The sequence below is a fragment of the Pyrus communis genome, chromosome 7 (genome assembly GCF_041283825.1).
Source record: "Pyrus communis isolate YQ-2024b chromosome 7, ASM4128382v1, whole genome shotgun sequence".
In the NCBI taxonomy this organism is placed as follows: domain Eukaryota; kingdom Viridiplantae; phylum Streptophyta; class Magnoliopsida; order Rosales; family Rosaceae; genus Pyrus; species Pyrus communis.
In genome coordinates, this window is record NC_142571.1 from 29,198,735 (window position 1) to 29,221,233 (window position 22,499).

The 22,499-nt window shown below is 39.2% G+C and overlaps 3 protein-coding genes and 2 pseudogenes across 5 annotated transcripts; 4 read left to right on the forward strand and 1 right to left on the reverse strand.

The window, feature by feature from the left end:
* The first annotated feature begins 1,215 nt into the window (after nucleotides 1-1,215).
* Nucleotides 1,216-4,406, forward strand: LOC137733665 (protein SGT1 homolog). Its single transcript, XM_068472813.2, has 10 exons — nucleotides 1,216-1,505; nucleotides 1,665-1,734; nucleotides 2,188-2,312; nucleotides 2,437-2,569; nucleotides 2,808-2,904; nucleotides 3,050-3,115; nucleotides 3,382-3,517; nucleotides 3,597-3,682; nucleotides 3,766-3,870; nucleotides 4,027-4,406. The coding sequence occupies exons 1-10, from the start codon at nucleotides 1,346-1,348 to the stop codon at nucleotides 4,132-4,134; spliced, it is 1,086 nt and encodes a 361-aa protein (XP_068328914.1). The 5' UTR covers nucleotides 1,216-1,345; the 3' UTR covers nucleotides 4,135-4,406.
* A 647-nt stretch (nucleotides 4,407-5,053) lies between these two features.
* LOC137735100 (uncharacterized) lies at nucleotides 5,054-6,784 on the forward strand. Of its 2 annotated transcripts, none has more exons than XM_088696985.1 (3): nucleotides 5,054-5,538; nucleotides 5,848-5,966; nucleotides 6,409-6,784. In XM_088696985.1, exons 1-3 carry the CDS (start codon nucleotides 5,200-5,202, stop codon nucleotides 6,491-6,493), a joined length of 543 nt encoding a protein of 180 aa, XP_088553111.1. In that variant the 5' UTR covers nucleotides 5,054-5,199; the 3' UTR covers nucleotides 6,494-6,784. The 2 variants fall into 2 exon arrangements, with proteins under 2 accessions (XP_088553111.1, XP_068330578.1); XM_068474477.2 differs by having other exon boundaries at nucleotides 6,442-6,784.
* A 6,624-nt stretch (nucleotides 6,785-13,408) lies between these two features.
* Nucleotides 13,409-15,087, forward strand: LOC137734951 (UDP-glycosyltransferase 88A1 pseudogene; annotated as a pseudogene). Its single transcript, XR_015964240.1, has one exon. The product of XR_015964240.1 is annotated as a UDP-glycosyltransferase 88A1 pseudogene (transcript).
* Nucleotides 15,088-15,502: 415 nt separating this feature from the next.
* On the forward strand, nucleotides 15,503-15,916 carry LOC137734547 (UDP-glucuronate 4-epimerase 1 pseudogene; annotated as a pseudogene).
* A 2,274-nt stretch (nucleotides 15,917-18,190) lies between these two features.
* On the reverse strand, nucleotides 18,191-19,842 carry LOC148696028 (uncharacterized). The gene is made up of 4 exons (XM_088698068.1): nucleotides 19,560-19,842; nucleotides 19,386-19,478; nucleotides 19,178-19,279; nucleotides 18,191-19,070 (listed from the first exon to the last, which is right to left on the reverse strand). Exons 1-4 carry the CDS (start codon nucleotides 19,740-19,742, stop codon nucleotides 18,348-18,350), a joined length of 1,101 nt encoding a protein of 366 aa, XP_088554194.1. The 5' UTR covers nucleotides 19,743-19,842; the 3' UTR covers nucleotides 18,191-18,347.
* Between the last annotated feature and the right edge of the window lie 2,657 nt (nucleotides 19,843-22,499).

Sequence of the window (22,499 nt, forward strand, 5' to 3'; positions counted from 1 at the left end):
TTATATAAAGAGCATTTTGGTTGTGAGTTTCATTTAGTGCTATTTTCTAATTACAAAGTCATCAATGTAGCGAGGAAGTTTTGACATGTCCATCTTACTAGAAATACTTTGTGAGGTCAGATGAGATTAAAATATAGAGAATTTCATACTAATTTGAATATAGATTTTCTTGCATACTTAAATTTAGCAAAATTAACTAAAACAAAATGGAGCTAACTCAAGTTCGAATCCCTTCTCAACAAATAGATTTTGTTATCTTCTATAATTATTATTTTTGATAGGATGAACCGTCAATTTAGTTCCTAAATTATTACACGAGTGAAAATTAGGTCCCTAAACTTTTTTTTTTTTCCAGAAAAATCAGTCATTGAATTATAAAAATATACCAATTACATCCCTAATATTAGATTCGAAGCTACTATATTCAATTTTCCGTCAATTTAAGTCATGTTACTTGCATGTGATATACATTGGAGGGTAGATTGTAATTTTCTATAAAGAAATAGTGTATGGAGTTAACTTTGAAGCTTTAGACGTTAGATTCGCAACCTATATGAAATGTTAAGGGCTAATAGGTGAGAAAAAAATGATATTACACTCTAAAATGTGTCAAGTAATATAAGTTGAAGAAAAATAGCTTTGAATATAATAGTAGGATGAAAATAGTAATTTTTAATGAATTTGGAGAGTTATTTTACCGAAAAAATAATTCAGGAAACTAATTTTCACTGACATGATAGTTTAGGGACTAAATCGACACTTTACCCATATATATATTTTTGGTAATTACAAAAGGAGCATTTTTTTTTACCACCATAAACTATGTTGTATGCTCATCATACAATTAATCATTTGACACATGTTCTTTCACTTAACCCTAGTTAATTTTTTTTCAAAATTGAAAAGATAACATTTGATGTGAAAATTAACTCGAGTTAAGTGAGATAACACATGACAAATATTTAAGTGCATAGTGAGCATACACTATAGTTATGATGATGATACTCACAACTAGCAAGGGACGAAGCCCAAAAGCCCCACCAACGCTATTCTCTCTCCCCATCGGATTAAGCGAATGAGTAATGCTAGTTAAATAAATTTTTTAGACTATATTTGCAAATAACGTATCACTAAAAAAAAATAAGTACATTAATAAATGATTAATTATCTAATTATAAACAATAAAAGCATATAATATTAGCCTTAAGTTAAGCGAATATAATTTTAAGTATACGATATTTATCAGCTTACTCTCTCATATTTGCCACCCCAAGTCAATCATATTGTCTCCCTACTTTTTTTCTAGACTCTTCCATTTCCCTCAGTCCAGACGGTTGCTCCGCCAATGGCTTCCGATCTCGAAAAGAGTGCCAAGGAGGCGTTCATCGACGACCACTTCGAGTTGGCCGTTGACCTCTACACCCAGGCCATCGCTCTCAACCCTCAGAGCGCCGAGCTCCACTCCGACCGCGCGCAGGCCAACATCAAATCCAGCAATCTCACTGGTACCCCTTTTTCCTCTTGCGATTTCGCGCCAACCCTTTTCTTTGTTTCTTGTTTGGTTCCCAAGAAAGCCTGTGAAAATTGAAATAAGTTCAAGAAAATGGTCAATTGGGTCTTCTAATTCTCTTTTATCTGTTGTGCTTTTTTTTTTGTTTGTTCAGGGGCTGTTGCGGATGCGAACAAGGCAATTGAGTTCGATCCATCACTGTACAAAGCGTATTTGCGCAAAGGGTGAGTTCGAATGCACCAACACCGAAAACTCGTAATTCTGTTTGTTGTTTTTTTATCACCTATTTGTATGGAATACAATAAAGATTGCAACTTGTATTTGATATTTTCGGACTGTAATCTAATAGGGTGTTCAATTTTGTCTAAGCTTGTAACTATCAACTCGAAAATTAATAAAGGTCATGCTGATCATTGGTATTTGTTGTGGATCTTTCGTCCTTTGCGAAAGGGAAAGGCTTTTAATGCTAATTTGAGTGTTTCAAAACTTTTGTTTTTGTTTTTGGCCAAAATCTTGGAGGGCTCATGGCGGGGTATCGTGGAGTCCATTTGTGAAACTCGTTGTGTACTACGTGTGGGTTTTGATTTGGTATCAGTTATGTTCTGCACTTTCTACATGTGATTGCCAATGTCATCGCTAGTTTTACAATTTTTATTCTTTGCTGTTGTTGGTTACAGAATTGCCTGCATCAAGCTCGAGGAATATGAGACTGCAAAGGCAACCCTGGAAATTGGTGCTTCTCTGGCCCCGCATGAGACAAGATTCGCTGAATTGATAAAAGAGTGTGATGAGAAAATTGCAGGTGCGATGGTTGCTTGTTTCAAGTTGCACCTTTGTAGTGATTCATGGAAATGACGGGCCTTTTCACACAGTTAGATATTTAGCTTTCTTTTTTGGTCTGATTTATGCTGTTTCCTTCCAATCAGAGGAAACTGGTGTTCTACCAACATCTTCGTTGGAGAAAAACATTACAGAGAATGTTATACCTGCAGAAGATGTTCAGCCTGTGAGTCAACCTTCCAATCAGGTGACCGTAGCAACTGTCAAACCAAAATACAGGTTAGTCGAGATCAATTTAATTTCTGTTGCAGCAAGTGTTTTAGTCTTGATATTTTTAAGGAGCATCACCAAAACATTCTATTTGCAGTTCTTGTTATTTTTTTTTACCTTTTTGTACAGTGTATGTTGAAGCTCCGTGCTATCTATGCATGCTTGGGTAATACCCTCTTATTTGCTTTATGTATCCTTATTCCTTAGTCACTGAGATGCATGATTTGGTGGAAATTTTTTTATGCAGGCATGAATTCTACCAGAAGCCAGAAGAAGTGGTTGTGACCATATTCGCCAAGGGCATACCAGCCAAAGATGTTAATGTTGACTTTGGTGAACAAATAGTATGGTTCTCATTGATCCAATGCTTCTTTTTATTATTTGTGAATATTGATTTTATAGTTGTCGAGAACCTACATAGTAAAAAAGTTCTGTGGATATTTATACAAGTTTTATGACTGACGAATCACTTTTATTGGTTGTTTCCAGCTAAGTGTTAGTATTGATGTTGCTGGTGAAGATACGTTTCATTTTCAGCCTCGTTTATTTGCGAAGGTAGTGCACCTATTCTATGTTGGTGAGATTTTTTTTTTTTTGTTTGCAACAAGGATATATACAGAAGATGAGAGAAATAGATGATGGCCCTTTCCATTTTCCTATTTATATTTTTAAAATAATTGGCAGTATCGTATGCTTTGAATTTAATCTGGCCTGAGCAGTTGGTATTCTTTTGAGCTATTGGTTGATTTTATATATGTATGAGAGCATGACAGAAGGCTTACATTTTCGAATAACTGTGCGGTTTGGTTGTTTGCGAACAGATAATACCTGAAAAGTGTAGATTTGACGTTCTGTCCACCAAAGTTGAAATTCGCTTGGCTAAAATTGAACCATTAAACTGGACATCTCTTGAATTCAGCAAGGACAGCCCTGTTCCACAAAGGGTCAGTGGCCCAGGTATGTTAATATGTTTGCAACCCTCTGATTCTAAAACTAGATTAGAAATTTGCTGCTAAAATGTGTTTACTGCCTGCAGTTGTTTTAGCGCCAAGGCCATCCTACCCATCCTCGAAACCAAAAAGGGTCGACTGGGATAAGCTGGAGGCCCAAGTGAAGAAGGAGGTTTGCTCGTAACCCAATTGGTTTGACATTACTCTTGTATGTTTCACTGCATGACCACTTACTCCGGTGCGTTGTGACTCCAGGAAAAAGAAGAGAAGCTTGATGGTGATGCAGCTTTGAACAAATTTTTCCAAGACATATACAAGGATGCTGATGAGGACACAAGAAGGGCCATGAGAAAATCTTTTGTAAGACTTTTTCCGTATCTAGTATTTTGATAGCCAGTAGAATTCATAATTCCGGTCACCATGAAAGATTCGAGTGGAACCACCACGGTTTAGGGAGTAAAACCAGTCTACGTTATATTGACTTGCATATTGCATCCTTGTGTTTGTACTGTACAGGTGGAGTCGAACGGGACAGTGCTTTCGACAAACTGGAAAGAAGTGGGAAACAAAAAGGTTGAGGGAAGTGCTCCGGACGGCATGGAGATGAAGAAATGGGAGTTCTAGACTGTTGCTGCACTCTAGTACTAGTTGGAACTGAGTGATATGCTTTTTCTTTGTGCTTGTAACCTATTTGGGAGTGTGATTTTGTTGGTTGGACAGACAATAGTTTTGCAGTTAGTCTTTGGCACTACTCTGGCTGTTTGGATGATGACTCTCTTAGTCTCTTTCTCCTGTGAAATTAACTCGCATTGGTGTATTTTCTTTTGTGTTTTTCTTGTGCCTTGTACGCTCAAAACCGATCCCATCTGGACAAATTGTAAGTGTTTAATACCTAATTGCTTTGTTCTTGCGTCGTTGATGCCGAGTTCTGCTTTAACTTCTTGCACTCCTGTCCTGCCAGTCCGCGGCACGGATAACCAGGTATCAATCATATTGTTCATCTAAGACGGTATGCGCAATCGAACCGGCTTCAGTTTTGACTTGGTGCTGAGTGAGATCGGAGTACACTGTTATAATTAACTTGACCGTATAAATTGTACTATTCATCTAAGACGATATGAGCAAATAGAACCGGTTACAACTTTAACCTGGTGCTGAGTGAGAGTGGAGAGTACATTGTTATACTTGGTTAAGTTCGGATGCATCTAATTTTCGGACGTATCTGTACACATTTTCTTTTGATAAAATCCACCAACTTGTTGCCACTTAGTATTATGGAGTACGGATTAGCGATATTTCTTTTCATTCGTAAGTGAGAGATTTAAGTTTGATTCTGAACTATATTATTGTTAATTCATTGTGAGACTTAATCCACCTTCAAACCTTAATGTAAATAATATCGATTCTTTAAAAAAAAAAAAAAAAAAAAATAGAATCATCTTGTTAACATAAAATAATAAGAAATACCGTTTTTTTTTTTTTTTTTAAAGTAAAAATTAGTTAAATTCCTATGCATAAAACGCCGCGTTCCTTCTACCTGCAGGTTATGTAGTATCACCATCGTCCTGATCATTTTCTGTTTCTTTGGTCTGCGAGTGCGACGGCGAGTTCGGAAAATAAGATCAATCAGTCCGATCGGATTCCGATTTCAGACTTTGAAATACTTAGAAGCAGGAATAGCACGGAGAAATGCAATTCTTCGGAGGAACGGAGATAAGCCCGTCGCTGCCGGCGTCGACGGCGTCGGGAAACAACGGGCACATGATGTACGTCTTTAACCGCAACGGCGTGTGCCTGCTCTACCGCGAGTGGAATCGGCCGCTTCACACCCTGAACCAGCAGCAGGATCACAAGCTAATGTTCGGTCTCCTCTTCTCCCTCAAGTCGCTCACCGCCAAGATGGACCCCACCACGCAGGACAAGTCCAACCTCGGCGTCCCTCAGCTGCCCGGGCAAGGCTGCTCCTTCCATAGCTTCCGCACCAACACCTACAAGCTCACTTTCATGGAGTCCCCTTCCGGCATTAAGGTTTGTTTCTTCAATTTTCTCCATTTTTCATTGCCTTTCAGATCTAGATATTGAGAAGAAAAAAAAAGGGTTTGAATTTTGATTGGAATGAAAGGATTTGCTGATTCTGTTGGCTATTTGATTATACTAGATGTACCCAATTAGCAATTTAGATTCTTGATCTTGAATTTGTGCTTGGCTTGGCAATTTTGATGCGTGTTCGTTGTTTATACCAAGTTTTGTATGATTATTCTTAATCCACTGTTAATGTGATGGAAAAAAACTTAACTTTATAATTGGCGTGCTCTGCTTACTGTTTTGGGTGTGCAGATCATATTGGTTACTCATCCTAGAACTAGTGACTTGAGGGAGTCGTTGAAGTACATTTACAACTTGTATGTGGAGTACGTTGTGAAGAACCCGCTTTACACTCCCGGAACTCCAATCAGGTAACTGACTCTGTTCTCGTCGTTATAATGTGGTGAATGATAATCTTCACACCAAGAAGTTTCATGTGATAGGTCACAAATAGTTATTCGTATAATTAATCACAGTGAGAAGTTTGGTAGATAGCAATCCCTGCCGCATTAACATATATCAAACTCTTTCCTTGTTTTCTTATCACGCCGATGCATCCCGTTGGGTTGGTCAAGTAATGATGAAGAAAATGTGTCCTTATATGTTGTGTTGCATTATAACAAATCTGATCTTTGAAGTAGTCGTTCTTAGTAGGCATGTCGAAATGTGTCTTGATGTATGAAACATGTCTGTCTATTCCTTGTGTAGGCATATTGAATTAGTATTTATTTTTGGTGGCTTAGGCATCTTAGATACTTCGTATGTACCTGACTCGTTGTATACTTTGTACGGTTTTCACACAATCGGAAAAAGGTTTTTGAATTCCAGAGTAAGTTTTCCTTGTAGGTGTGAGCTATTCAACACGACTCTTGACCAGTACGTCAGGAGCATTTCATAGAAGCTCAAGGAAGCATTCAGTTAGCATTCTTTCTGCCGACATTTACTCTTACCTTGGACCGAAGCCGATGGACATTTGCGTTCATTCAGATGTAGGTCATTGAAATGTACCATGTCGTGGATATTTTCTGCAACTTGATTCTAAGAGTATTACAATGAGATATGAGCGTACATTTTCATCCGTGCGGACTCGATGTGTTCAGTGGCATCATGTAGTGTCCAATTTGATTATGACAAATTGATTTGATGTAATATTGGAAGCATGATTTGTTAATTGTCATCAGTTACCGAATTGTTTGGCTTTTCTTATCAAATTTTTAGTGTTTCTATACCTCTTGCCGTAGGCTTCAATTAGTCTCCTCATTGGTTTTTCGGATATCATGTATGTCGCAATTTCCTTTACCCATCACCACCAATTGGCCACTTGGTGGGCAGAAGAGCCAGGCAAGCTGATGCTAACTCGCCATCCTTCCCTAAGTTGCAAAGCATCCACATACTGCCCTACTGAGACGATGACAAAGCCCCATACATTGCCTCCGTCTGTGTCGGACTGCATGCCATTACCAGGCCCCTCATCGACGCAGGCACCGTCTCTTTCCCTTCCTCACCTCCTTCGCCAACCTTGAAACACACCATTGTCAGCGGGGACAGATCATAGATGGAAGGATCGAATGAAATGGAAAAGATTGAATTAAGGAGTGAATAATTATCCACAGCCCCAACGGGAGTGTTTAATTGTCATTCCATGTAAGGGTCTTGTAGTTCAGTTGATTAAGAACATTTACTATTGTGCTCGAATTTCCTAGTTCGCATCCTCCCCTCCTCAAAAAATGTCATTGGTGTTTGGTAACGATTGGATTGGAAAAGGGACAAACAAAATGAAGGGAGTTTTAACGAAAAGCCTGCGGTACTATTCACTTTAACGAAAAATTACATTTTTACACTAAAAAGTCAAACCTGGTACTATTCATTTTACCCTTTATTTTGTCCTTATCGTTAAAACTCAAAGTTTTCAAACTCTTTTTATTAGTTTTCCTCAAAATGAATTGGTAGTTCCAAGGGTGGCGATGGATTGGAATAATCCTACAACATTCACTACTTGCGGTAGTTGGTGGACGCGCTCTAATATCAACGCACGCATACTTCTCATTCCTCCATGAGTCCTCCACCAAGAAAACGGATTGGAATTCTCGTGGATTGGAATTTTGTTCGAATGTTGCATTGAAAGCTACTTGATTCTGGAAACTAGGGCTACATTGAGATACATTCAATTACGGAAATTGATTATTTTCCAGAATTTAATAAATAGTGTTCAAACTCTCACTCACCTCCAACCGTGGTCCAAGGGTGGCAATGCCTACCTGCGTGCAGTTGGTGGAACAAGTTGGACTCATTCCAAATTTCCGCACGCATGCTCCTTATCCCTCCGAGTCTTTCACCAAAATAACGGATTGGATATTTTCATGGGAATTTTAACGAAAAACTTCAGGTACTGTTCACTTTAACGAAAAACCATATTTTTACACTAAAAAGTCAATCATGGTACTATTCATTTTACCGTTTATTTTGCCATTATTGTTAAAACTCAAAGTTTTCAAGTTATTTTCATTAGTTTTCCTTATTTTCATGGATTATTTCGTTTTGAAATTTTGCATCGAAAAGGACAATTGAAATGGGCAAGAACTATCAAGAATGGTGTAAAAGATTTTTTTGTATTTTGATTGATCAGAAATCTACGCAAGCTTTAAGTAAATATAAAAGGGGGAAAGAGTTAAAGCACTGCACGTGCAACTCCTGAATTTAAGCTTTTGTAAGGCTATACAAGATCCCTTGAATTAAGGGGACTACATGACATTCCTTGATAGAGGGCCTCACCGACTACCATTAGGGTTCTTATATTATTATTTCAACACTCCCCCTTAAGTTGGAGAGTGTATGTCAAGAACTCCTAACTTGCGAAACATGGTTGAGAATGCATCCTTTCCCAACGCCTTTGTGAACAAATATGCTAGTTGGTGTGAGGAAGAGACATATTTTGTAACAACGGAACCATCTTGCACTTTGTCTCTGATGAAGTGACAATCAATCTCTATATGTCTAGTCTTATCATGGAAGACGGGGTTAGCAGCTATGTGTAAAGCTGCTTGGTTATCATAATGCAGTGTCGCGGCACCTGGATGTGATAAGCTCAGGTCTTTGAGAAGATGTCGAAGCCAAGATAATTCACAACAAGCACCCGTCATAGCTCTATATTCAGCTTCAGCTGAAGATAAGGAAACTGTCTTTTGTCTTTTTGATCTCCAAGAAATCAAAGAAGATCCTAAGAATATGCAATAACCTATTGTAGACCTTCGAGTGATTAGGCAATATGCCTAGTCCGAGTCACAATAAGCTGTCAGAGCTAAATTGTGATGTGAGGAAAAGAAAAGGCCCTGGCCTGGTGTGCCTTTGATATACCTTAGAACACGAAGTGCTGCCTCCATATGTGGCTTATGTGGTTCATGCATAAAACGGCTCAACAAATGCACATAATAAGTAATGTCAGGATAGGTGATAGTCAAGTAGATCAAATGCCCAACAATTCTTCTATACTAAGATGGATCTTTAAGCAGTTCTCCTTTGTCTGAAAGCTTCAAATTTTGTTCCATTGGGAAGTCCACTGGCCGTGCCCCCAAGAGGCCAACATCCTTCAAAATCTCCAAAGCGTATTTCCGTTGTGAGAGGGAAAAACCTTTGTGTGAACGTGACACTTCAATCCCCAAAAAATACTTCAAGTTTCCGAGATCTTTGATTCGAAAGCGACTGTGTAGAAACCTTTTAAGAGAGGATATGGCAGCCATATTATTTCCAGTAATGACGATGTCGTCCATATAAATCAAAAGGGCCGTGAATGACTTTCCTTTTTTATGAGTAAAAAGAGAGTAATCAGCTTTGGATTGTACAAAACCAGTAGTTTGAATAGCAGTGGAGAACTTAGCAAACCATTGACGAGAAGCTTGCTTTAAACCATATAACGACTTGTTGAGGTGACACACTAAACTCTCCCTTTGTCGCAAAAAACCAGGAAGGGGTGACATATAGATTTCCTCATGAAGATCGCTATGCAGAAATGCGTTATTAACGTCCAGTTGGTGAATGAACCAATTTTGAGCAGAAGCAAGAACTAATAAACATCGAACATTAGTCATTTTAGATGTGGGTGAAAAAGAATCATGGTAGTCAATGTCTTCCATTTGAGTGTAGCCCTTGGCTACCAAACGTGCTTTGTAACGCTCAATGGTTCCATCAGAACGTCGTTTGATCTTATAAACCCATCTGCAACTAATAGGAGATTTTCCGGGAGGAAGAAAAGTAAGAGTCCAAGTGTGATTTTCTACCAATGCTTGTAATTCAGAATGCATTGCGGCCTGCCAGTGAGGACTAGAAGCGGCCCTTGTATATGTGCTAGGCTCCTCATCATCAGTAACATAAGCAATGTAAGCAAAATGATCGGGTGAGTAACGGTGATAAGATAAGAAATTACTCAATGGATACCGTGTACCTTTACAAATACTTGACGATGAAGACGACGATGGTTTGGGTGTGGGCAACGTCATTTGTGAGCATACATAATCACCGAGGTAAGCAGGGGTAGTGTGATGACGTTGGGGTCGCCCAGTAGAGTCTGGTGGAGCTATACTGTCATCAGTGGAAAAATGAGGATTTATGGGATTGGGTGGAGATATGTCAGAGGTGGTTGTATTGGGTGAAGTGGGTGGATAAGTGTCTGAAAGGGTAGGATGGGATGAGGCATGGAGACATGGTGGACTAGACGTTTCTAGAATTGATGGAGAAAGGATGGATGGAGAAGGAATGAGGTCGACAATAGGGTAAGGATGCAGGTTTGTAGTAGGTTCTACCGTGGGAGAAGATGGCAAGGTCTGAAAAGGGTAGGTATTTTCATGAAAAATGACGTCCCGGTTCGTAAAAATTTGTTTTGTTGTTAAATCATAAAGTTTGTAAGCCTTTTGCCCGAAAGGATAACCAAGAAATGCACAACGCCTAGCTCGTGCATCAAACTTATGAGAAACATGTACATTGGTCGCATAGGCAAGACATCCAAACACACGTATATAAGAAAAAGTGGGAGGTTTACCATGAAGTAGTTCATAAGGTGTTTTGTAATGGAGAAGAGGGGTTGGGAATCTATTTATACGATGTCCAGCAGTTAACACACAATCCCGCCAAAAAGGTAATGGAAGATGAGCTTGAAAACGCAAAACACGTGCCATTTCAAAAAGGTGACGGTGCTTGCGTTCTACAACCCCATTTTGTTGAGGCGTATAGACGCATGAATGTTGAAAAACAACCCCAATATCCTTAAAAAAAGGACGTAAAGAAAGGAACTCCCCACCATTATCGGTTCGAATTGTTCGTACTTATGTTTGGAATTGTGTTTGCACAAAGGAAAAAAAACTTTTGAGTAGGCTTTGTGTTTCACTTTTATGATGCATGAGGAAGACCCATGTAAACCTAGAACAATCATCTACCACTGTTAAAAAGTAATTGGCTCCAGAAAGAGAACTTATCTTATAAGGACCCCAAATGTCACAATGGATGAGATCAAAAGGTTTCTTAGTAGTAATTGAACTAATGCCAAAAGGAAGACGATGTTGCTTGGCCAATAGACATATGTCGCAAGCAGCATTCAACTTAAAAGGGATATGCAAAATATTTTTTGCCATAAATTCTAATCGAGATGGTGATATGTGACCCAAACGTCGATGCCATAATTCAGTGGAGGAGGTGACAAGGTTGCATGAAGGTTTGACAAAAGATGTTGGCCTTTCTAAAGTGAGCGCCACCAAGTGATACAGTCTTCCATGCTGTTTACCCAGACCAATCGTTTTCTTCGTAGCCAAATCCTGCCAAATGCACCAGTAAGGGAAAAATGTTATTGAACAAGCTATGGCGCTAGTGACCTTGCTTACAGACATTAAGTCAACTTTGAAAGTTGGCACATATATTACATCTTCCAAATGAATTGAAGAATTTAAAGATAAATTCCCAATGGATGTGATAGGAGCCTCCTGCCCACTAGGCATTTGAACAGGTGGTAAGGTGACACTCTTGGTACAACGAGTGAGTGAATTTGGTGAAGATGTAATATGGTCCATCGCACCACTGTCGATTATCCATCGACGAAGACGCTTCAGAGGTTTTAACAAACCTGATGAGTTTTCAGTGGCATTGGCAGCGACATTGGCTTTAGGAGCATTCTGTGTTGTCTCATTGTTGTTCATGATGGATAGTATCTGCTGTAATTGAATGTCAGAGAGACCAGGTACATCAGAATGCAGTTCTTGCAGAGAAGCCCCATTTGTGGTATTGTTGGCAGAAATTCCATGGCATTTGTTGCGTTTACCGCCGTTGTTTCCACGCCCACCACCTTTGTTGCTATGATGAAGACGATGTTTGGGAGGATATCCGTGCAGTTTGTGGCATGTGTTAATGGTATGGTGGGTGGTGTCACAAAAAGTGCAGTGGAGTTATTTACGGGAAAATGCGCTGCTACCAATTTGGCTGCCAGTTTACGACTTCTACCATTGACAAACCACCATTGCTGATACCTCTGCAGCTTCACGTGAATCGTTCACATCACGCTGTTTTTCTTGCTAGACAATCATGGAATACACTGAACGCACAGAGGGCAATAGACTCATCATCAAGATGTTGCCACGTGTAGCACCATAAGACTTGTTGAGACCCATGAGGAATTGCATTAATTTGGTTCTCTTCATTTGATCACCTTGCTTCTTTAAAGCACCACAGGTGCAAGACTTATGATCATTGTAGGATGCAAGTTCATCCGACAAACTCTTCAGTTTGGTATAATAAGCAGCAACAGATAATTGGTCATGAGAAATAGAAGCTATTTCTCGTTGAATTTGATCAATTCTAGGTGCATTACCTTGGCTGAAACGATCTTCAAGATCCTGCCAAATCGCTTGGGGTGTGGTGTAGTAGACAATGCTATCATGGATAGTCTGGTCAACTGAATTCAAGATCTAAGAAACGATCATGTCATTGCACCGTTTCCAGGAAGCAAAGTCATCTGGTTTCTTGCTTTCATCAGGAGCCTTTAGTGTGCCATCCACAAAACCCAGCTTGTTCTTAGCACTCAGAGAAAGCTTCACAGAACGACACCAAGTGGAGTAATTGTCTTAGTTGAAAAGCTTGGAGACGAGAACCATCGCCGGATGGTCGGAATGGTGAATGAAAAAAAGACTGGAAATGTCTGACTTATTTCCATCCGAACTCTGTTCGCCAGCCATGAAAAAACAACGATACAGAAGAAAAAAAATGCAGAGAAAAAAAATGTAACGGGAAGAAACTAGGGTCTGCTTGGATTTCCCTAGCTCTATGATACCATATCAAGAATGGTATAAAAGATTTTTTTTGTATTTTGATTGATCAGAAATCTACACAAGCTTTAAGTGAATATAAAAGGGGGAATGAGTTAAAGCACTACACGTGCAACTCCTGAATTTAAGCTTTTGTAAGGCTATACAAGATCCCTTGAATGAAGGGGACCACATGACATTCCTTGATAGAGGGCTTCACCGACTACCATTAGGGTTCTTATATTATTATTTCAACAAGAACCATATTGACCCACAATTTAAAGATGAAAAAGACATTTCCAGGCGGAAAAAGATCCTCGCCGGACCATCTTTACGAGTATTCGAGAGATTTTGTAATCATGTTCGTTCATCGTATATCGTGCGATCATAAATTATTTAAATTTTAAAATTTTAAATTGATTATAAATATTACTTAACGAAAACTGATCGCACAATGTACAATGAACAGACATAATTACAAGATCCTCGTAATCTTCACAAAATGAATCCGGCAAGAATCATTTTCCAGATAATAAATTCAGAAATTTTGATTTCCCAATAAGAAAAAAGTAGACGGATAACATTTTTTTATTTCTTATTTTTATCAACAAAAATGATCGAGTAATCAAGGAAGAACCGAAGAAGTACATAAGAACAAGTGTGATACTGGTAAAACTCTCACAAACACAGAGAACTATGGAGGCGGCAGCTATAGTTTTATATCCATCACCACCAATTGGCCACTTGATCGCCATGGTAGAGCTAGGCAAGCTCATACTCACCCGCCAACCTTCTCTGTGCATTCACATCCTCATCACCACCCCGCCCTACCGCGCCGACGACACCGCCTCATACATCACCTCCGTCTCCGCCGCCACCCCTTCCCTCATCTTCCACCACCTCCCCACCATCTCCCTCCCTCCCTCCCTCACCTCCTCCCGCAACCACGAAACCCTAACCTTCGAACTCGTCCCCCTCAACAACCCTTACGTCCACCAAGCCCTCCTCTCCATCTCCCACAGCTTCTCCATCAAAGCTTTTGTCATGGACTTCTTCTGCGCTCTCGGGCTCTCCGTCGCCACCGAGCTGAACATCCCCAGCTTCTTCTTCTTCACATCCGGCGCTGCCTTCCTCGCCAGCTTCCTCTACCTCCCCACCATTCACAACATCACTGACAAAAGCCTCAAAGACCTAAATACCCTTCTCAACATTCCAGGAGTCCCGCCGATGCCTTCCTCCGATATGGCGAAACCGACTCTTGACCGAAGCGACAAGGCGTACGAACATTTCCTAGCAAGCTCAAGCCAGTTCCCCAAATCAGCTGGGATCATCGTAAACACGTTTGAATCTCTCGAATCTAGAACTCTCAGAGCAATATCGGACGGTCTGTGCTTGACCGAGAACATTCCCACGCCGCCGGTCTACCCCATCGGACCGCTGATTGTTTCCCACGGCGGTGGAGGCCGCGGGGCCGAGTGTTTGAAATGGCTGGACTCACAGCCAAGTGGAAGCGTGGTGTTCCTCTGTTTCGGGAGCTTGGGATTGTTTTCAAAGGAGCAGTTGAAGGAAATTGCGATTGGGTTGGAGAACAGTGGCCACAGATTTTTGTGGGTGGTCCGTAATCCGCCAGCCCAAAATCAAATTAAGGTGGCCATTACAGGCCAGTCCGATCGGGAATTGAAATCTCTACTCCCGGACGGGTTCTTGGATCGGACCAAGGACCGGGGGCTCGTGGTCAAGTCGTGGGCCCCGCAAGTGGCGGTGTTGAATCACGACTCAGTGGGTGGGTTTGTGAGTCATTGCGGGTGGAACTCGGTGTTGGAATCGGTGTGTGCCGGTGTGCCGATTGTGGCTTGGCCGCTCTACGCCGAGCAGAGATTCAATCGAGTGGTTTTGGTGGAGGAGATTAAGATTGCTTCGCCGATGAACGAGTCAGAAGATGGGTTTGTGAGAGCGGCGGAGGTGGAGAAGCGAGTTACGGAGTTGATGGACTCGGAGGAAGGCGAGGTGACGAGGAAGCGTACAAAGGCTATGCAAAACGAAGCACATGCGGCGTTGGGTGAGACCGGGTCGTCTGGGTTTGCATTGACTAAACTACTTGAAATGTGGGGCACAACTGGCTCGAGCAGTTCCACGAAAGCCCCCAGGCAATTCACTGTTTAATTCATTTAATGATCGGTAACTGTTCTTAATGAACAGTAATTAACTTTTACATCTTCACCTCTACATTAAATAGTCCTGATAATAAACAATAAAATATTAATATTTTATTTATTTATAAAATAATACAAAATAACGATTAACGCGTTCACACTTATATGCTTGTCGATGTCGTGTGTCAATGTGGGTGACCACTATATATATCCCTCCATCACCTTCTCACTAATAGTAGGTGCAAATATTTTAATATCCCAAATCAAATAAAATTTGCACTTTTTTACCTTTCTTCTTCAATCTCTTTCTTTTTGCATATCAAAATCAAAAACCCAAATTTTCAAATCCAATCCAACTGAAAAACGGGTTCCAAATTTTGTCAATTGTGGGTTTTGGAGAAACAAAGAAAAAGAGACATAATAGAGGAACCCAGAAGAAAAAAGGTCAGAAATTTTACAAGATATGTCGTCTGTATGTCCATCCTCGTCACCGGCGCAGCCGGTTTCGTCGGAACCCATGTCTCCCTGGCCCTCAAAAAGCGTGGAGACGGCATCATCGGAATTGACAACTTCAACAGCTACTACGATTCGTCGTTGAAGAAGGCTCGTCGGTTGCTCCTCAAGACCCACAACGTTTTCATCACTGAGGGTGACATAAACGACAATCGCCTTCCAAACAAGCTGTTTGATGCAGTGGCGTTCACCCATGTGATGCACTTGGCGGCTCAGGCTGGCGTCCGGTACGCCATGGAGAACCCCCACTCTTACGTCCACAGCAACATCGCCTGCCTCGTGACGCTTCTCGAAGTCTGCAAATCGGCCAATCCTCAGATGTCCATTATTTGGGACTTGTCTAGCTCTGTCTACGGCCTAACACAAAAAATATAAAAAACGTGGTTGAAGTCGTCCTGACATCAGCCCATGTCAGACTGCCTTCGGGCGCTCGGGCCGGCACAAATCCACGGGCCTCTCCCTTGGGCCTGCTCGAACTCACTTGCCAGCCAACGTTGGGCTTCCTCCCCCGAGCAATCAAGCCCTGTTTCGCAACCTGTCCCTCGAGCACAAGCTCCCGCTGGAGCTGCTCTTAGACTCCAGGCTGTTGGTTTATGACTTTGTAATTGTATTTCCTACCATGATTTTCTTCTTGTCGGATTTTATCAACGGAATCTCCAATTACAAATAATAATAAGTTCATGTCAATGTTAATTGTATTTCTGACCATGGTTGTCTTATTATTTTTTGTTTTAATAAATTTGGTTTGCAACATGTTAAGAGGAAAAAAAATCATTTTTATCATAAATAATTTCTCAAATTAACCCCCTCTATCGAGATGGAACATGAAATAAAAAATGGATCAATATAGTATCTGAAAATGAGTGTCGTAAATCAATATGAATCTTCCGTCACAATTCTGTTAAAAATTCTGCTATGCAGTATTGGCACATAACTAGTCCCACAAATCTAATTAAATATTGCCATGTAGGTTAAAAATATTTTTATTTTTGTATAATTAAAAACTTAGGAAAAAAAAGAAGAGGCATCTTCTCCTCCTCTCACCCTCCCAATACCTGATACACATCTCTTTTTTCTTTCTTTCTTAAAAACTAGCATTTGCCTACACACTTGGTGTGTATGAACACATTTTTTTAGAAAATGAGGAGAGAGAGAACGTGTGACATCCCACATTGCCCAGGGAAGTGATCCTTATATGTATATTCTCATCCCTACCTAGCACGAGGCCTTTTGGGAGCTCACTGGCTTCGAGTTCCGTAGGAACTCTGAAGTTAAGCGAGAAGGGGGCTAGAGCAATCCCATGATAGGTGACCCACTGGGAAGTTGCTCGTGAGTTCCCAAAAACAAAACCGTGAGGGAATGGTAAGCCTAAAGCGGACAATATCGTGCTACGGTGGTGGAACGAGCTCGGGAAGTGGTCCCACCCGGGCCGGGATGTGACAATTTGGTATCAGAGCCTAACCTTGGTCGCGTGTGTGCCGACGAGGACGTCGGGCCCCTAAAGGGGATGGATTGTGACATCCCACATCGCCCAGGGAAGTGATCCTTATATGTATATTCTCATCCCTACCTAGCACGAGGCCTTTTGGGAGCTCACTGGCTTCGAGTTCCGTAGGAACTCTGAAGTTAAGCGAGAAGGGAGCTAGAACAATCCCATGATGGGTGACCCACTGGGAAGTTGCTCGTGAGTTCCCAAAAACAAAACCGTGAGGGAATGGTAAGCCTAAAGCGGACAATATCGTGTTACGGTGGTAGAACGGGCCCGGGAAGTGGTCCCACCCGGGCCGGGATGTGACAGAACGTGTTTTTGTTTTTGGTTTATTTTTTATTTTTTTATTTTAAATATTAGAGATATTTTAACATCACCTGTAAGTGAGGTTTCAATAAAAAAGTAAAATTTGGACCTGTGAAATTACATTATTGCCCATCTTTTTTTTTTTTTTTGTGATAGAAGCAAAAGAGAGTTTCATTAATTAATACAAATTTAAACATTCCCCTCCCACCACCAGTGCTTGGGTGGGAGTTCATCATCTTCTTCCTTTCCTTTTTTTTTTTTTAATTTTATTTTTAAATTTATAAAGAAAATTATTTTTTATTATTTAAATATTTTTAATCCACACACTACTACAATATATGCTATCACCGGCGGAGGACAAACCGACGAGAAATCAAATTTCTGTCGAAAATTTGGCACAAATCCGACATTAAACAATGTAATGTCGCTTTTCAATAGCGACACTATTGCTAGCGTCACGAAAGGGCTTCAGTGTCGCTTTTTGAGCTTAATCCGCCACTACACAGTGTCGCTTTAAAGCGACACTAACATTAACGTCGGTTTAAAGCGACGCATACTTACACGTGCATCAGCTATTTAATTATAAAGTATGCAGTATACTGTCGCTTTAAAGCGACATTATATTAAAATTAAATAAATAAAATATTCCTTAAACCGACGTTAGATAACAATTAAATAAATAAAATATAAAATCTAGTAACGGTCTTAACCGACACTATATTTGTTAATAATAATAAAAATAGATGGACAACTGCATGCAATTTCAATTAATTCCAACTTAAGTAAATTATATAATCAAAATTATAAATTTTAAGATCTAAATAAACATTAATGAAAATAAATAACAAAAACAATAGTGCCAAACTGTACATCTAACATTTCACATAAAATCCAAAAAGTCGTCCGTCGTAACAAACATTAAATCCGACATTACAAACATAACATAAAAAAACAAAAAGATAGACCAATTATACTGTCGTATTTAACCGACAAGAAAAATAACCAATTAAACTACCCAACCGAATCTGCGCCTGAACGTCGTCCAGATCCTTCTGCTTGAGATCCTCCATCTGATCCAAAAATCCTCGACAAGTCCACATCAAATCCAACACCTGCAAGCATTCCAGAAAACCCCCCAACTGGAACTTCAGGAAAAGATCCACTAGGAGCAGCCATCTCAGGTCGATATACTGGCACTTGATAAGGTGGCTGCTGCATGTATGGCATGGGCGGCTGCTGCATGTATGGCATGGGCTGCGCAGGCATCGGATACACAGGATATGGAGGTTGCTGATTATGGCCAGCACACGGATATGCAGGGGGAGGCTGACTTTGGCCCGACTGTTGAGGAGGTTGACTCTGGCCTGATTGTTGGGTTCCCGGGCTATACGGTGGTTGTGGCTGAAATCTTTGAAAAAACCATGCAAACAACTGATTTTGCTTGTTCTCTAGGTCCGAAATCCGTTTATTATTATTTTCGTCCCTCATTTTCAACTCATTATTTTGAGTCATCAGCAACGCCATTGAACTCTTAGATGATCTCCTGGAGGAAATTGATGTAGAAGATGAAGAAGATGCATAAGACACCATATCAGGAGTCACACCATGACCGTATCCTCTGACTCTATTATACCTCTCAGGACCCATAGTATCAACATAAACTTGGGTCCTAAGATCTTCATTATCGTCTTGGCCCGACTCAATCAATGTTTGCACGTTGCTCTCCATTGTTGACTTGCATTACAATTTTTAAAAACAAAAATTCAATCGTAAAACAGAAAAATAAGCTATAGATAATAAATACTAATAAAATCAAATACTAACACGAAAAAATCAATTACCCCTGTACGCTCCGATGTTTCATCAATCCATGTTTTATCTTTTCGTGTATGACATTCACGAAAAAAGGTTACAGGATCTGCTTCTTTCCCATGCTTCTTCCGCTTTATCAAAAATAAAATTTCATACAAACAAATTAAGCAAACCTCATACTAAAAATAAATATAATTATTTAAAATTAATCATCTCTTCAAAATGTACAATCCATACATATTCTTCCCGCACTCTTGCAAAGGATTTTGTACCAGTAGTATGGTTCATTGATTTCAATCCCCGATTAATCTTATTTTTTTCAGCAACCTCCTGAAAAAAAACGAACGAAAAAAAAAAAGATTATATTAGGCAACTTTAAAGTTATAACGAAATAAATCGTGTAAGGTTTACCTTTGTTTTGTCTCTATTCCAATATGCCAACAAATCATCCCACTGGGCAGGAATCACATCAGGAGGAGGCTCGCTGCGCACCTCTTCTGCTCTTTTAGTATAATACTTTTTTTTTAACTTATTTCTAAACTCTTTGTGCGCATGCTCCGCAATCTTAAGCGTCATATGACGGATCAAAGGCATTTTTACTATATCTGCATCTTCAAAAAAAATATTTCCCTACATACATAAAAACAAAAAACAAAAAAAATCACGCTAGTCAAATATTATTACAATCATTGACCTATTCTTCTATTTTCAACTAAAAATAAAAACATCTATATATACCTTTATTCTATTCCAGAAAGCTTCCTTATCTTCTTCCGTAACCTTACGCCAATCTTTCTCCAACGGCAGATTTCTATAGTCCCTAACCTCCGCTGCTACATGTTTTGAAAAAGCACTAGCATTATCACTAATGCATTTTCCGGACGAATCAAACGAACAAAGCTGTTTCGTCCATTTAGGAATTGAGGGTCCACGCCTCCGTTGAGATGTACCTTGTTAATACAAACACACAATTAAAAACTACGAAACAAATGTATATTTTCAGATTAGCAATAATAATAGTTCAAACACACAAAAAAAAAAAAAAAAAAAAAAAAAAAAAACTGACACTAATAACAATTCAAAAAAGAACCAGCATCACCCTCGTCCTCTTCCAAATGAAGTTCCTCAGAACGTTGATCTTCACGGGAATTATCCATTGCAAAACTTAATGGAAGGAGAAGGAAGATGGCTGAAATGGGGGAAAGAGGAAGCCAGAAATGGGGGATAGAGACGAGAGACAGAAGTGGAACACGGAAGTGAAGGGAGACAAAGAAGATTAAATATGGATAACAACTTAGTGTCGAAATATGAACACATTACGTCGCTTAAAACCGACAGAATAACTGACTAAACCTCCCCACACGTAACCTGACATACTTTTGACAGAAAGCCTGCTATACTTGTCAGTGCAAGCCTATTGCGTCGCTTTAAACCGACGTTATCTTGCATAGCGTCGAAATAAGGGCCTAGTGCGTCGTTTAAAACTAACGTTAGTTTGCATAGCGTCGAAATAAGCACAGGTTTGTGTCGCTTAAAACCGCCACTATATCTGATTTGACCTATATTATAGCCTGACATAGTTTTGACAACTAGTCTGACATAGTTTTCAGTCATAGGTCACTTTGCGTCGAAATAAGGTCACATTGCGTCGGTTTTAACCGACGTTAGCCTGACAGGTTTTCATAACGTCGAAATAAGAGCAAGTTTGTGTCGAAATATGAAAACATTTGCTTCGAAATAAGAATTGTCTGACAGAAAATTAGTCTTGAAAGTGTATAATTTTGCATCGGTTAAAACCAGTCCAAGCATGAGTTGACATGCCAATCACTGACAAAATCTTCCAACCCATTCCCTGCAAAAAAACCGGGAAACCTCCCGCCCAACATAAAAATAAAATTTTAACTTCCCAAAAAAAAAGGAACAAGGATAAAAACAAAAACAAAAAAAAATAAAAAAGTTTAACCCAAAATTAAAAAATAATTAGTTATGTTATCTCATATAATATTTTAATAAACAAATTTATTAAGTTGAATCAATTTTTTTTGCACTGTAATTGTTATTTTAATTTGTTGTTATTTTGATAATTTTTTGTTGTTATTTACTAGAATGGATTAGATGAACATAATTTGAGTTGTTATGAGAAAATGGAATGAATAATATTTATAAGCATTTATGTTAAATTAACAATATTAAATATAACCTAAACTTATAATATTTAGGAATATAAGAATATATTATGTTAAATTAATTTTTTTTGCACTCTAATTGTTATTTTAATTTGTTATTATTTTGATAACTTTGATAACATTTGGTTGTTATTTACTAGAATGGATTAAACACCATTGAACCCAAATCAAAGTTGGAAGTGTGGTGATATGTAGAGTTGCTCCACATCGGAAAGTTAATTACCCTAGATAGCTTAGAAGAGTTGAGTCACTCTCTTGTTACTTATCGCTTCAACTTTATTCATAATATTAGAGCATAATAGTGACTTGGTGTACAAGTAAACTAAGGTCATAGGGAATACGAAAAATCTAACCCAAGAAGACTTGGAATCCTAATCAGATTCTCCTATGTACACTAACGTTGATCAATTGCTTTTGGAGCTTCCCAAAGAAACCTCCTATTTAAATTACGGTTGCCATTGTAATTAATATAGTTGATAATAACTAATATATATATATATATATATATATAGTGGTTGTTGAAGCCTTGATCGAAACTGGAAGGTAGCACATGCAATGAGGAAATGTACTTGATCATGACTAATTAAAGAGGGCAAATGAAACATACTCGGAGTGGGTGATGCATGGAACATTATAAAACCAGTTTAATCGTTGTCTGCATATCTCGAGACATATTATTACATGCATGTTATAAAGGCGTGCGTATATTGATCAAGTGCAATGTAACATTCAGGAAACGCAGCCTATTCATTTGTACTAAATATGTTATTGTTAATTATTTTATAAGATATATGTAAGATAAGATGTCTACCTAAAGCACATGTTTACCTTATAGAACTCCACTGATCATAAAATACTTGTTGTATCAGTTTTTAATCAAGTCAATTAATTAACTCAAAGATTGTCAGGGTCATGAACTTGTAACATTTTGACCACGTACGTATATATAATTGTGTGCAACCGAATTAATTATAAGATGAGGACCTCAGGACATGAACGCAAAGGTGGAAGACAGAAATGTTGTTATCTTACATATAAAAACGCACCGTTTTTGTCCAAAAATGGAGATAGTAAGCCAATTTGCATTGTGATGGCTGACAATGATATCATAGTAGAGATTATGCGACCAAGTTAAATGTATTTAGAGAATTTCTCAATATTTACA